The sequence below is a fragment of the Prunus mume genome, linkage group LG2 (genome assembly GCF_029339155.1).
Source record: "Prunus mume cultivar Tortuosa linkage group LG2, ASM2933915v1, whole genome shotgun sequence".
In the NCBI taxonomy this organism is placed as follows: Eukaryota; Viridiplantae; Streptophyta; class Magnoliopsida; order Rosales; family Rosaceae; genus Prunus; species Prunus mume.
The window spans coordinates 21,620,988-21,636,807 of NC_142699.1; the positions used below are offsets into that span (position 1 = coordinate 21,620,988).

The window sequence follows — 15,820 nt, forward strand, 5'->3', positions numbered from 1 at the left end:
AGTTCAGGCATTGAAAATGGTTACTTTGTATATGAGAAAGTAAGGGGGAAAAAGAGAAGCCCCTCCTTCCAATTTGGGTTTTATTTTCCCTTATCATAGGAAAATTTGGAAAAATGAGCCAACATTAAATGCACATTTTTCATGATCATTTTGTCTCATTCCTACTCAAATCAAACATACGAAATGAAATAAAGTGATATCTCCCATTTACTTTCCCGGCATTACCAAATATGAAAAAAAAATCTTCTATTTCCCATTCCTTAGAAAATGACATGGGAAGTAATTTCCCCTCAAATCCATTTCATGAACCAAACAGAGCCTAAGAAGAAGATGCCTTTGCTGTACGGTGTACAGTGTATAATGAAGAAGATTTTAGAGCACTTCCAACTAGGGGTGGGCATCAAAACCGAAATACCGAAATCATCCAGAAACCGTGCCAATCTCATGTCGTCCCATTTGGTGTTGACGTGTAAACGGGATGATACCGTGTCATCCTGTTATCTGTTTGGCAAGACAACGATTTCAGATTTGTGATCCCGTTTGGTGCTATACTTGCACCGAATAGTACAGGTAAATAATAATCCTAATTTAATTTCAGTTTCTCCTCTCTTTCCCACAGAAATTTCGACTCAGCTTTGTTTCTCCTCCATCCTTTCCTTTCCTTCCCTCTATCTATTCTTCTCTTCTCTTCCCCTTTCTCAATCATGATTTGAAGCTGTAATTCCCAAATCCTCCACCATCGATCGATCTCATTTTCTTCTTCTCCTCCTCCTCATCTCTCTCTCTCTCTCTCTCTCTCTCTCTCTCTCTCTCTCTCTCTCTCTCTCTCTCTCTCTCTCTCTCTATGTTCTTCAAACTTGTGGAAAAGGAAAGCCCCAACCCAAAACAATAACTGCAACTGCCTGTAGTTCTCTCTCAAGCTTACATATTTGCTAACGGTATATTTGAAAGAAACTGATATGCATTTGACCCAAACTTTGCTTTTTCTTTTTCTTTCTATTTTCTTCAATTAGTTTACTTTTCATTTACCAAAAGTAAATGGCTAAATAAATAAATAAATAACTTCTTTTTTTTGGTAGGTATCAACATTGATACCGAATCATATCGGTCTCATTTGGGTCTGGTATGGTTTGAATGTGTTTTCAAAAACTCTCATCCTGTGTCATCCTATCTCGATTCTCCTATCCAGTCCCGTGTCATCCCGTAACGTGCCCAACCCTACTTCCAGCAGTTAGCTATGGCCCGAGCAGGAGAGGGCCCAAGCCCTGCAGAGGTTCCAACAGGTAAATGCAACCAGGGCAGCTGGTGGGCTCCACAAGCCTAGGCATGCCCAAAGGCAAGAACAACCTTGTTGCCTGGGTTTGCTGACGTCATCAATCTTTAAATAAATACTTAGTCATATTCTTCATTTCCCACACCAAAACTCTGTATAAATTCCTCTTATCATATATCATGTGAATTGCAAGGACTACCACTATTCACGTGAATAGTAATAGCTATTGCCTTGCCATGGCAAGTGGGTGGAAATGTTCATATTGACAAAGGTAACTCACTCACATTCATTGCCCATTTATAATTAATTAATCAATTAAAAATTTATTAAAAGTGGACGAGATGAGCTATGCGTTAATAAATGACAGCTGGTTCTGCTAAGCTTCGTGACTTCGCATTGAGGTCCCCAAGAACCTGTGAACTGTGAATTGTGAAGTCGTACTGTCAAGTTGGTTTTTTTTCCTGAACTTTATATGCTTTTTTGCATTGCATTTTTTAATTTTTAATTTTTTTAATTGTTTTTTTGTTTGAAAGATGGATATTGAGTGTGGCTCCAAAAAAAAGCTTGACTCGGCAAGTGTGACTTAGGACATCACTTTCCCAACTGGCATTCCGCGTTCGAATAACATTAATGGCACACATGACTTGGTCTTTTCCCAAATTACCATCACTCTTTTCACTTCTGAACAAGATTGCTCTCGTTCCTCTATAAATAAGAGGTCATGCATTCCAATTAATGGCAAATTAATATGTGTGTAGAAATTTTTTTGGGAGATTCACTATTATACTCAATATATGGGCTCAAATTATAAAAAAAAACATATGAAATGTTCTTTAGAAACACACACAAAGCTCATTTACAACATAACAAATAGGCTTTTAACTTCTTATAAATTACAAAACTGCCATCAATTTCTTAAAATAAGCTCAATCCCAAAACCTCATACAAACCCAAAACACTCAAATATGGCATCAAAGTAATTTAAATAAGGCTAGCTGTCATTTTTTGGTTTTTTTTTTTTTCCGGTTTGTTTATAGAAATTAAATGGTGTAGGGTTTATCTATATTATTAGTGCTAAGAATGGGCATATGACTAAATATCTCAATTTTGTGTGTGTGTGTTTTTTATGTATTATTTTTGTATATGTATCAAACCATGATTTGCATGAAGGAGTATCTCCTTCCAGAAAATGGGGCAAGAAGTATCCTTCACAAAATTCATTATCTACTATCAAACTAATTGGTGGGACTCACTATGCCACACATGATTTAACTTTTTATTTTATTTACGGAGTTGACATAATAAGGTGAGATATATAATTGGACTTTAGAGAGTAAAGTGAGTCATTTCGAATTTCAAATGACAAAGTGAGACTGAAATATAGTTTCAAAAGGAATATCAATAATTAAGTCTATTTTCTCTTACTAATGATGTTTGAATATAAAAAGAGACTTTTACAGACAAGCTGCTCTTAGAGCATCTCCAACATTAGTAGCAAACTAAACTTTTCAAATTGAAGTTTGTTGACTTATCTGGCAATTTGAAAAGTTTTGTTTGCTACTTTAATAATTTATGCTTCAATAGACTTTTCAATTCAATTAATGGAATGTTATGGAAAATAATGAAAAATACGAAAACATGTGAAAAATGTCTATGTATTTAGTGTTTAAAAATAAAAAATTCATGTTTTTAACATTTTATAGGTTTTATTTTTCCAATGTCAACTTACCAGTCCTAAAGAGAGTGAAAGAGGTTACAATTTTGATGATTGAGTTTGACAAGGCTGTTGGAGATGATTTTGATGATATGGCTCACATATTTTAACATTCTAAAACTGTTAAAGAGACTATTGGAGATTCTCTTATGTTAGCAAACACAAGTATATTCAAAACCACTTTAAAAAAACAAGTATATTCAAAATTTTAACAAATATATGTTACAAGCATGGAAGCAAGGAAGCTAATGTGGTTGTGGCCCCCCGTTATTTGGGCATGATAAATGACAATGCATACTATAATATTACTATTTTTAATATACAAACGATATTGAAGAGGGTGAAATTAAATCTAAGACCTTAAATATATAGGTAAATGCTCTTAACCACTTGAGTTTGTATATCAAAATTTTTAAATCTTAAAAAAAGAGAAAATTAAACTTAGAAACTCTTTATAATTTTAATTTTGTTAAAAAGAAATATCACTAAACGAATAAAAAATTAGTTAAAATACACGTTTGCCATGGCGTAATAGGAGTAGACGATCGATTAGTCCTAACGAAATTCTTTCCTTTGAACGTAATTTTGAAAAAGAGAGTGCACACTAATAATGGTTTTGCGCACTAATAATGGTTTTGCTAAAACCATTTAATACGAAGTAAATTGCGTAGCAAAAGTAATGGCAAGCACATAATTATATCGAAGACGAAGTGTTCTAGTATCACAGGCCAGGGCCGATTTGGGTTTCAAAATAAAAAGTGGATAAAATCGAGCAGACAAGGATTTCTCCAACTTTTCTCCACTTGCCATTTTCCTCGTACCCCTACTGAGACCCGAGTACGGACACCTCGACATGTGGAAGCACTCAAAATGTCCCCAGCGACGGCCACTACGATGACCTAACTCGTGTGGGGCCCACCCTCACCACCATCATCACCATCCGAGCCTTCCACGTCAGCCGACCCCTCCTGAGAACCGACAGCGAGCACGCCCTTGTCACGCGGGTATCACGTGACCTTTAAGTCAAAGAATTGAAGATCCCTCATTGGGGGATGCTCCGGGTGGGCCCGAGTTTATCCAGACGCCGCGTTTCGTGGGGATATATAAAAGGGCAGGCAGGCGGTGGGGAGTAGGGCCTTAATCCAAAGGGACTCACGCCGTTGGCCCGTGGGACCCAATAACCAGGGTCTCTCTTCCAATGGTTAATGTTCCAAGCGTGTCTTTCACGCTATCGCGTTCTAAAAAAGCATTTGTTTTAAGAATAGTGAGGGGAAGGGGGGAGGGAGGAAGAGAAGAGAAGACGACTCTTCGTTTTGAAATTGCAAATTTTCTGGTATGGATGAGAGAGAGAGAGAGAGAGAGAGGAGGGTTTGGGTACAGACTCTTTTTTTATTGTCGGATAATGCTGCATTTTATTAAATATAAATAAATAAAGGGGTTGTTACGCGTGAGTTGTGAGTTGTGATTTTCAGGTTTATCCACAACTGCTCTCTCTTCTCTTCTCTTTTATTTTTTATTTTTGTTACATTGCGTGCATTTGAAGCTTCTGGTCCATATTACAAAATGCTATGCCATCAGAAGTTTCACAAATGCTAAACTTCTCGACAGAATGATGAAGTTATGGCAATCAACAATGTTGGAGGCCATCATGAAAAATGAATTGAGGACATTGCGTGGGAGAAGTATACATCACTAGCTTTTAATGTGTACTTCCCTCTCATTTCAATAAACTTTTAGTTTAACTATTGATGCCAACTAGCTACCTATGAGTTTAAGTTGTATTTTCAATTGTGTTCGACGAAGTTTCAAATTCGGATATTGATAGACTTAAAAGATAAAAAATAAGCAAGAGATTTCTATCTCAAGTGGTTAACAGTAGTTATTCTTGTAATTTACTTTAGGTCCTATGTTCGAATTCCCTCTTCCTAATATCGAATGTATTTATAAATTATTATTATTATTTTTATATAAAAAAAGCCCAACTATTCTATTTCAACAACCCTCCAAAGAGCAAACCTGTTCACAAACTCATCTCCAATTCAAAGTTGCTCGTTGTTGGGTTTTTTTTTGTCAATGTCCAAACTTGTGGTTAACTTCTGGTTTTGAAAAGAGTGAGAGCCTAATTCTCTTCTCAGAGCCCAACCCAAAACGAACCCCCTTACAAAAGAGCCTCTAGCCCATCAATAGCTTTTGAACATTTGCGTTCCAATTGGTGCGCAATATTTAGATAGAAAGATTGATGATGCCTCATTTGTACAAGAACAGGGTAAGAAGAAAGAGATGTGTAGGAACTTGAGGAATCTATAGTATGCTACTATTTTGACAATCCTATTGAACAAGTCCCTTCTCTCAATCCAAAGGAAATATATAATAAAAAAGAAAAAAAAGAAAGCTACACAAGTTCGTTATCCTCTCACAAACCCAAAAAGGAGGATGATGAACAAGCCCTGTGTATCGAGAAAGTGACTAAATTGATGGGATATCTTTTTTTCAACCACTATATATAATGCATCGGCTTTCAACTACTGCACAACTTTACAAAGATGTACAATTTACATTATAATTTTAGTATAATCAAAATCAAATATGGTAGATCATGCCCACCTCCAGAGTAGATGCATGTGGTACGCTGAGTGCATAGCTGGATGTCCTGCTATTCCTCCTCAAGAATTCATATCCGTAGTCGATTGCAAACCTCCTCATCCAACTAGATCCTTTCTTCGCATTCATGTATGTGTTCCCAAGTATGTATGCAATGCCGGCTTCCCTAGCTTCCATTAGCTCCTGCAATTCCTCCCTTGTACCCGTGTTGATCTTCGGACTTTCTGGAACAATGAATGTTACCTTCTTCCTTCGTCGGGTCGGGGGTGGTGACCTTATTTCTCTTTGCACTGATTCGTTCATTTCAGTGCTATGCTCACTCATCTGAATCCCATCTGCATGAGTAGAACGTGTCCCAACAACTGTCATTTTATCGTCTTCCTTCCCCAAATCTTCACTTGTAACATTGGACTCAGGGCTTCCTGAGCGTATGAACTCTGCTATACTACACATAAGATCATTCTCAAATTCCATGTCATCTTTGTGAACATCACGATATCCATATCTCACAATGCACCTATAGAGTCGGTACTCTTTAGGGCCAATTTGGCCCACTAGAAACCGTTCCTCAGGTCTAACATGGGGAACTGGGACAGATTTGATGCAGAGGAAAACTAGGACCTGGTGAAAGGCTGGAAGGTTGGTCACAAAGTGGGAGAAGATTGCAGGAATTCCAGATACAAGGTCAGTGTGTATGAGGCCAATCCCACGAACTCGTACAATTCCAAGGCTGGGACCAAGGCTGAGCAACCAGTTAATGGAGACCTTGTTTTGTAATTCAAACTCATACCTTTTGATTGAGCCATAGTGCCAAACATACATGACAATGAAGAAAAAGAGAGCAAGAGCAACAGGAACCCAGGCTCCTTCAGTGAACTTGACAAGAGAAGCTGAGAAGTAAAGAGCTTCGATTGTGCCAAAAAAGATCACAAAGCAAATTGCAACAAAGACACTCTGCTGCCAGCATAGGACAATAACTAGGGACATTAAGCAGGTGGTGACCAGCATCACAGAGATAACTGCAAAACCTGTTCCACATAAAAGTTTTGGGTTAAATAAATTTAACTGGAATGCAAGCATCATCATATGTGGGATAACTAAATGATTAATCCAGCTAATAGATGCAGAAGCCTGTACTAAGCATGAAATAGATGAAATAGATGATCAGTAAAATATGCTTAAGGATGTGCCTGGTTACTATCATACATCCAATAAAAACATGATTAAGGCTGTGGCTAAGATATTAGCTAATTTGTGAGATCAATAAAGTTTATGGAGCAAAGTAACAGGAAATATCAAGCATTCATTGGTTTACTAATTTGTGAATGATTTCATACCTGAAGCATTACCCATACGCTTTGTGTCTCTGAAACCAATAGTAACAGCCAAGCATAACACCATCAAGATCCAATTGATTTCGGGGATATAAATTTGACCATGGATTTTGGATGATGTATGGACTATTTTGACTTTTGGGAAGCAATCCAGAGAAGAACATTGCTTGATGATTGAGAAAGTTCCAGTGATGATAGCCTGGCTTCCTACTACGGCAGCAAGTACAGCTATTACCAGAACAGGCCATCTCAATTTCTCTGAGAAGTAGTGTGGGGTGTCAGATTAGCTAAGAAGTTGCATATTTTTCAAATCTAGAAACTTCCTGCTAAAAATAAAAAAAAAATAAAGATGTCTACCTGGTACAGATACGTAAAATCCAATCTTAGGATTACTTCCAACAGTGTGATGTGAAGATATATAGGCAGCTTGTCCCATGTATGCTAAAATCAAAGCTGGATAAACCAAAGAGGTGAAAGCAATCTGCAAAAAAATGTGAACATCTATTAGACAAAGTGGTCGTTTTGATAACGGTACCAGGATGAATAAGAGCACAAATGAGTGCCATAGTTCTAAGCTGCACTCTTATCTGGTATAACTTCTAAGAAAATATTCTTGAAAAATGTCGCATATCTTGGACAATCAAAACAAAATCATTAAAAAAGCAAGTGTAGAAAATTTATTCTTCTTTTCCAGGAGATAAATCGAGCGGGCCAAGATTCTCCTCTTGGAAAGTAAAACAGAGCTGATACATGACATAGCAAGAAGGAAACCCCAAGATTAGCTTTGCCTTTGACTAGTCATGATGTCTTGCTTCACCAAGTCAAAAGAACCACTTCTGTTGTATCTGCTTTGTACCCAAATATGATTACAGCTGCACATGTCTATGAGGAATACTTAGAAAGGGCACTAAACTGCAACAGGATATAAACTCTGCAGGTGCGACGTTTATCTTTTCCTAATTTCCAAAACATTAATCATAAAAAACAGCTTCATTGAGATGAGGCACAAAATTAAAGTCTCCATCATACAAATACAACACTAATATGCGAAGCAGACACTAACTATCACCGACCAACTGAACCACAATTATACAAATGCATTATCAATACTACCATATAAACTCCATTTCTGGATAATATAAGTTATAACAAGCCATGCTAAATTAATTCATAATCAGATTGCATTATAGTTTTGAGCTTTCTAAATAATGTACCTTGATTGACAATTGTGAAAAGTGTCCAAGATCAGCAAACATGGCTTCTGAACCTGGAAAAGTTAGTAAGTGTATTAGAAAAACAGGCAAACCACTTTGCTTGTCACGGCATACATATGCAAGTCAATCCTATCCATACATACTGACCTGTTATACACAACAAGATTCCACCCAGGGACATCCAGCCTCCTTTCTGAGTTTTCTTTAAAAATTTGTACATATAGTGTGGAGAAAGTGCTTTGTACACACTCGGATTGAAGTGAAGTATGTTATAAAGACCAATTGCACTAATGCACAGAAGCCATGTCAGAACTATAGGAGCAAACAAGAACCCAACCCTATGAGTTCCATAATGTTGAAGTGCAAACAGGCCTATCAGAATGATGCATGCAATTGGAACTTCTACATCTGCAAAAAAAATTTATCAAACTTCGAGGAGGAAGTATAAATGCAAAGTAGCCATGTTATTTTATATAAGAAGAGTGAAATCAAACTGTCCAATCAATCACCCAATGAGATTAATGGAAGGCAGACACCAAAACTTGTCAAGTGCAAGAACAACAGTACAACACATTTCATCAGTACAAATTTCAAAGCTATGTATTGACATGAAAAGTTTACTAGACTGGAAGTGCAAATAACACAACATGCAAGTCTGAAGCAGTAGTGGTGGTAGTTACTTCAGAACTTCAAACATGAGAAAGATCTGCAATGACTTATGGAAGGTACTAGAATTATGGCCAATTCGGGGATGACAACTAAGACAATTAAAGTAAGAAGAAGATCATAATTATTTTGAAATAGAAGGAAATTATGATTGGTGAAGATGAGCTGCACCGGAAAGAGGAAAAAAAGCTGGCGATTTAACAAGTTGGAAAAAATTGGACTAAATTATTCCTTTAATCCCAGCAATTCAGAGGAAGGGAGATTCAGGTTGAAAACTACTAAACAAGAATTTTCCAATTTTCTTCAAGCTCTTAACATACAGCCAATGTTCCAAAAGAGATATGGGAAAAAATAAAAATAACTATCTTACATTTGTGATGCTTTTCGGACATAGAAAACTCCAGCCCTGAAACCGCAGAAAATACTGCACCAATTTAAAGCAAGTTCCAGTTATCAAAACGACACAAAATTTTACCTTTTTATCCAAAACCCATAAGCACAGAAACCAAAAATTACCAGAAATAGATGGTGTGAGGACACCATCACCAATCACCATGCAAGTGCCAATCAAGGCCAGAACAAGCAAAAATCTCTGCAACACCCTATGCCTCTCCAAAGTGGACTTCAACCTCGTCCCGAAACTTGATTGTAGTGACGAGCCAGTGTTTTCCTTCTTGTAATCAGAGAGCTCCTCATCAGCCAATTGGCAATTGGGCAACGAACTCACTCTGGCGTGACGACACAGCAACGAGTACAAAGCAAATGTCCCTCCTTCGCCATTATCATCAGCTTTGAGCACAATAAACACATATTTGAGAAGTGGAACCAGAGTGAGGGTCCAGAATACGAAGGACAAGACGCCAAAAATCTCTTCATTGGTTTCTGAGTGTTCAATATCTTCAGCAAATGTGCTCTTGTACACGTACAAAGGTGAAGTGCTCAAATCCCCATAGACAACACCAAGACTCTGATAAGCCAGAGTCAGAATTGTTCTCCATGATTCTTTCTGTGGCCAAAAAACAACAATTTGATTACTACAATGAAATGGGTTTTTCTTCAATGCAAAAAATAAATATGAAAATAGAGAAAAAATTGCACCTTTACATGATTTTTATAAATCCCTGTTTCCGGATCCATGGTGGGTCGTCTCACTCTCAGTAGTCAAACAGAGCCATTGTTGCCTTAGATTGGAGAAAAATAATGAAACCCATTTGCAAAAACACCTTCCTCAGTTTATATTCTGAGTAAAATCAGAGACTTACACGCATTCTTTTTTTTTTTTTTTGGGTTTAATTAATAGGAAAAATCCGATGAGATTGTTTATTTACTCAATGACTTTCTGAATCTTTGATGGGTTGCCTCGTAATCTTAAAAAGAACCCCCCCTTTCTTAATCTCTGTAAAAAAAAAAAAAAACCAGAAGAGACTCAACGAAAACGCCTCCCCAGGAAAGGTTTTTGAGAATACTGAACACAAAGAGAGCGTTACACACACACACGAAAACAACTTCTTTGTTTAACTAGGCCGCGAGAAAAAGATAGTGTCTTTAAATAATAAATTTAAAGAAGAAAATGTAGACAGCAGGTGAACAACCAACAAGGGAGAACAAGCACGAAAGGCCAAAGATGATGGTGGCTCTACAAAGTAGTCAGTAATACAAAAGAGATTAGAATATTTGGCGTCAAGCTTGTCTGAGAGAAAGCGAAAGACACAATGAGAGAGAGAGAGAGAGAGAGAGAGAGAGAGAGAGAGAGAGATTGTCTTTGTATTATTGCAGTTGGTGGGATTTTTGCGTTTCTGGGCTTTTATGGTTTCTCACTGAGAGAGTAAATTAAAGGGCACTTGGCTCTGAGACAGAGAGAGTGGTGAAGTGGCAGCCTTCTCCGAATTCCAGCAGACAAATTTCTGCTGAGGCTTCCGAATCTATAATAATGCTTTTTGTAAATTTTCCAGATAGTTGACCCAGTAAATGCCACTGGTGAAGATAACTGACGCACTGGTATCAGCTGAAAAACGCATTAAATTATATTTGTCAAGTTAATTATTTCTGACCATAAAAATCCAATCTTTTTTAGAATCTTCCTCAGAAGAAAAGAAAAAAGAGAAAAGAAGAATAAATTATCGCTTTCCATTTCTGGGAAGAGCCCAAAGGTTCAGTATTTGATAATTTTATACATGTTTTGTGACCTTTTTGTGTGTGAAATGACTGTTAAATTCAATAGTTACTTTCTGGAATATACTTTTGTTAGGCTTCAGGCAGCCACCGAACATGAATCTTGACTTTCTTGATGTTAGTTGAAAGGTATATAATGTGACTCATAATTCTGTGATTATCACTTCCATATAAAAAGATATTTATAAAGATTTTAAATCTTGGACGCAATTTCGCGTGGTGGGTTCAGAAAGCTCAAGCTGAATAATAAAAGTGATGAATTGATAATAATACAAAGAGCAGGCAGCTTTCAGGCTTTTGATGGTGTGAATATTTTGTCAAGCCAATGGATTTAAACAAGTTGGGAGTTTGACTCAAACGCAACACGTACGTGTAGTGTTTGATAGGTTATCACTCTTAATAAGCGAAGGCCAATGCGTGTGTGTGTGTGATAGGAAACTTCAAAAGGCTTAAAAGGAAGAAGAAGAAGACCTCCATGCCATTCTTTCCCATTTGTTTTGTATCTGCAGTGCAGTGGGAATCTTGCACAGAATCATTCCGCGCCTCAATTTGGGGTGGTGTCTTAAATGGCTTTTCGCTTTTGCTTTTGCACCACCAAAAAAAAAATTAAGTTGAAATTAATGGGGGGTTTTGTTAGGATAGACGCAACAACTTTTTTGGGACTTTATGGCTTTATTTGGCCAACTAGCTGTACGGCTAGCTCAATTGCTCATTCGCAAGCACCCTTTAGCTGCTTCAACTTAATAGGATTCTTAATGCTTTCTTTATAAGCTAGAGTTTAATTACCTCTTCATGATATTCCAAGCAATTTTGGTGCTTCCCAATTCTGAAGAGGCAATGTAAGTCATAGTTTTTCCATCAACTAATTAACTTGTAAAGAGACAAAAAAAATATTTGCCAACAATGATATCATGCAAAAATATCCTCTTTTTCAATTCTTCAGAAGCCTTAAGTGGGATTTGGTGTTAGAACTCAAGATCCTGTATTGGAAAAATAGCATATTATAGAGTGATTTAAGAGTTCATGGACACCTTTCCCTTACAAGCCGGTATTTAGGGGCAAGTTCTACCCATGGGTTCTTAACATTTTATATCGAGCTTAGTACGCAACTGGGCCCAATTCCACAACTGAGTCAGTGTCGCCAATAAGTGGAAGGAGCGACCTATAGGTTGGTTTAAGTCGCATATCATAGAGTGGTTTAAGAGCTCATGAACACCCTTCTCTTATAAGCCAGTCTTTAGGAACAAATCCTATCCATAAGTTCTTAACATTTGGAGAGTGATATAACGTTTTTCCATCTTAAAAAGAAAATAATTTGATCTTTGTCTTCCCCCTTTTAATAAAACGGAAAAAAGTTGAGGTTTGGGAAACTTGGAGACTGGGCAATATATATATATATATATATATATCCTTTGATTACAATTTTTTTTCTTCCTTTTTCTTATGACCTAATATGAATGTGGTTATGTATTATACACACAAACAAAAGAGGAAACAGAACATGAGTTAGCTTATGGAGTTTGACAAGAATTAATGTGTTTGTGCCAGTTGGCAAGTTGGATATGGATTAGAGAAGATTGTTCTAGCTTAAGTTGTTAATCAAGCACAATGGAAGTGTCTAGCAATTAAATAGCCTAGAAAAAGAAAGCAATAATACCGTCTTTCCATACAAAATATTCGTCTTAATAGAGTTAGTTGATTATAATTCTTCACATAGGACGTAAATGATGATAAATTGTTAATTGACAAAAAAATACTCTTATTATAAGAGGTTCATTTTAATTAACAATCACTTACACATATGCGATCAAACGGATTGTAACAAGCATTTTCTTAAGGGAATTAATTTGTCACTAATTATGGATTACCAATCCTTCAAATATTTTTCTAATATAAGGGAACAACGATCTCTCTACGTTTTCGGATGTTCGAAACATGGTTGGTGATGATGGATGATATTAAATTTGTGCATCATTTGGCCGATGATGCCTTCTTAATCATGCACACCGTCCTTGAAAGTTGAATCTTTTTTGGTTTGTTTCCTTTCTCTTTTAGAAAAGGAAAGAAAGTTCTGGGATGAAATGAAGAATATACGTGTCCTGCTTCTAGAGCCGTAACACGTGCCATCATGCATGGTTGGAAATTTTGGGAATGGCTCACGTTTTTTCTTATTTGAGTTCCCTAAATTAACGTGAGGGATGCAAAGACAGATCAAACATGTGATGGGATGTGTTGACGGATTGTTTCCGATAAAAGACAACATCCAAATATGTAAGAGGTCTTCCTCCGTTTCTCTACCTTTTACCAAGTGCGCCTCAACAAAATTTGATGAGGCAGCCATGAGCTCTAAAAAGTTTTGCAATTTTAACGTGGAATTCATCATGAGATTGTCTCGTACAAGAATGTTAAAAGTACGACATTGGTGATTTTTGTTTGTTGACTAGCTTGCCTAGAATGGTGTTTTCTTTGACTAGGTAATTGACTTGAATGGGGGTTGCAACGTGCATGAATGGGATAGATACAAACAATTGTACCTGGGAAAGGATAAAGATGTTTACCAATTCCATTAATTATATTGTTTTGCATTTTGCAGACAATTTCTCCACATTTTGCATATTTTAAAACCATACGTAGCTTGGAAAACTTTTAAATTGTTTAAAGAAATTAGACCTCTTCATCGGTTACCAAATGCGACTTTGAGTTAGATGCTTATTTACTAACAAAAGTTTTGTCATTTGTCAAAGCTACGATAAATTAAAGTGAATAAAAAAATATGAATAAAAACACGAGACAATTACCTTCGAACTACATTTAACTCGTTAAAAAAATAGATATTATAAAACTCATTAAAAAAAAAACCCAATTGGCACACCCGTGAGCATGTGCCAAGGAATTAGTTGTAATGAATTTAACTCGTCTCTACATTTATTTTATAAGAGTAATGAATTTATTTTGTAATTGGTGTCCAAACTATCATAATATATATAGTACTATATATAGAAATCAAATTTAACCTAGCAAGAATAAAATATGAAGAGAATGCGAAATTAGAAGTCTCCCACCCGCATGGAGGGATGGGGCCATGCAGACCCAAAGGTGTTGAGTGGGAGAGAGTCAGCATCAAAACCAGAACTCAAGCTTTGCAGTACATAAATATCACCAATCCAAATTAAAATAATAAATTATAATTCAGCATGGGAGATTAGGTAGATTATTAAACCTGCCCAGGAGCATAATTAATAAATTAATTAACATTATATATATTTTGTGAAATCACAACAATACTGTTAGGTCAAGAAGCACCGGCGGGATCAGACTGGATTAGCAGTTTGTTTATTTAATTACTAGTTTCCAACTCTAATTAATAAATCCAAGGGCCAGCAAATCTCGTGGTCCATGGACGGTGGATCCAGCTTGCAGTTAGTTCTCATGCATTTGGTTTATTATATCTGGGATATCCAAAGGGGAAACACTTCAAGCTCTGCCGGCATATAGTTTGTGGGGGTAATTAATTCTTGAAGAAATGCAATCTACAAATTACAATCCCTCCAAATGTCACGGTGAGATTTATTCATCAAGGACTTTTAGTCCTCCATACGTTAAGAGTTCCTTTCATTCATGGTACTTATTTATAAAATACACTAATTTCTCAAATTGCGATCATGCGCGTGCCGATATATATATATATATATATATATATTACTTTTACTTTGGTCAATTAGCCTATTTGCCAAGTGCAGAGAATCTCATTAATCAAGTACAAAAATTACATAAAAACTAATGCGAAAATTATCTGAAAATGGCTGGGGCCTAATGACCCTTCAAAGCTTTAGCAGGACCACTAAACCTTGTTGATTATAGAGATAATGTGAAATAAAATGTCCTTAATTATTCAGTTATTCTGAGACATATGGGTCAGGTTTATCTATGAGAGAGTCCTAATTGTACCTAACGTTTGACCTTTTAATATTTCAAAAGAAGTTTTCAGGAATTAGTGTCCCAACAAAAATTCAACAAAACAAAAACAACTTTGTGTCTGCTACCTTACATTTTCTGGGTCACCATGTGGTAACGCGAAATCCACACCCTTTGTTTCGGTGGAGGTAATGAACTTCCATGACACGTGGTGAAGATCAGTCGCTGGGCCCACCCACTCAACTGGTCCCCCAACCCAGTTGATGATTATGCAAAGTGCAAACCCTACTCAGTATCTATTGTCCATCCACACATCCTCTTCACTTCATTCTCTTTAAAGTATAATTAGTTAAGCTGAGATGGCTTATTTGTTTGTTCATTAAATATTATACAAAGAAGAGAGAAAATCTCAATTAGCCCATTATGAAGCTGAGACCTGCATAAGTTGGGCCTTATGTGATTGTTATAATAAGAAAAGCCAACATGGTATAACCAAGTGAAAAATGGTTTTAACTTGCAAATTAGTGGTATTGGATTCAAATCTCAACGACACCTTAGTAGTGTGTGTGTGTGTATGAGAAACCCCCTCTTCTTGTAGTATAGACTATCGCATGCATTAAAAATAAAAAAAAACTTTTGACATTGGTATCATTTACTCTTGGTTCAAATGACAACCATGGATAATTTTTAAAAATAAAAGGTAAATGAAAGTTTGAATTAATTTGTGACAAATACTATAATCACTAGGACAACATGAGATGAGAGGAATATATATGCAACTCAAAGGGTTGCTACTTTGCCAAAACACCAGACAACAAAAATTGACCCAACAACAAGTGGCTTCTTCTACAGCACAACTTTCAGCAAGGCAAAGGAAGATAAAGAAATCTTTGGGGACATCACTTTGATGTTCGCATGGCTTTAAAAAGCA

General features: G+C 36.5%; 1 protein-coding gene across 1 annotated transcript; it reads right to left on the reverse strand.

The window, feature by feature from the left end:
• Positions 1 to 5,270: 5,270 nt before the first annotated feature.
• Positions 5,271 to 10,580, reverse strand: LOC103321730 (potassium transporter 6). The gene is made up of 8 exons (XM_008223557.3): positions 9,901 to 10,580; positions 9,319 to 9,808; positions 9,173 to 9,226; positions 8,284 to 8,544; positions 8,137 to 8,189; positions 7,280 to 7,403; positions 6,926 to 7,180; positions 5,271 to 6,616 (listed from the first exon to the last, which is right to left on the reverse strand). Exons 1-8 carry the CDS (start codon positions 9,937 to 9,939, stop codon positions 5,568 to 5,570), a joined length of 2,325 nt encoding a protein of 774 aa, XP_008221779.2. The 5' UTR covers positions 9,940 to 10,580; the 3' UTR covers positions 5,271 to 5,567.
• Between the last annotated feature and the right edge of the window lie 5,240 nt (positions 10,581 to 15,820).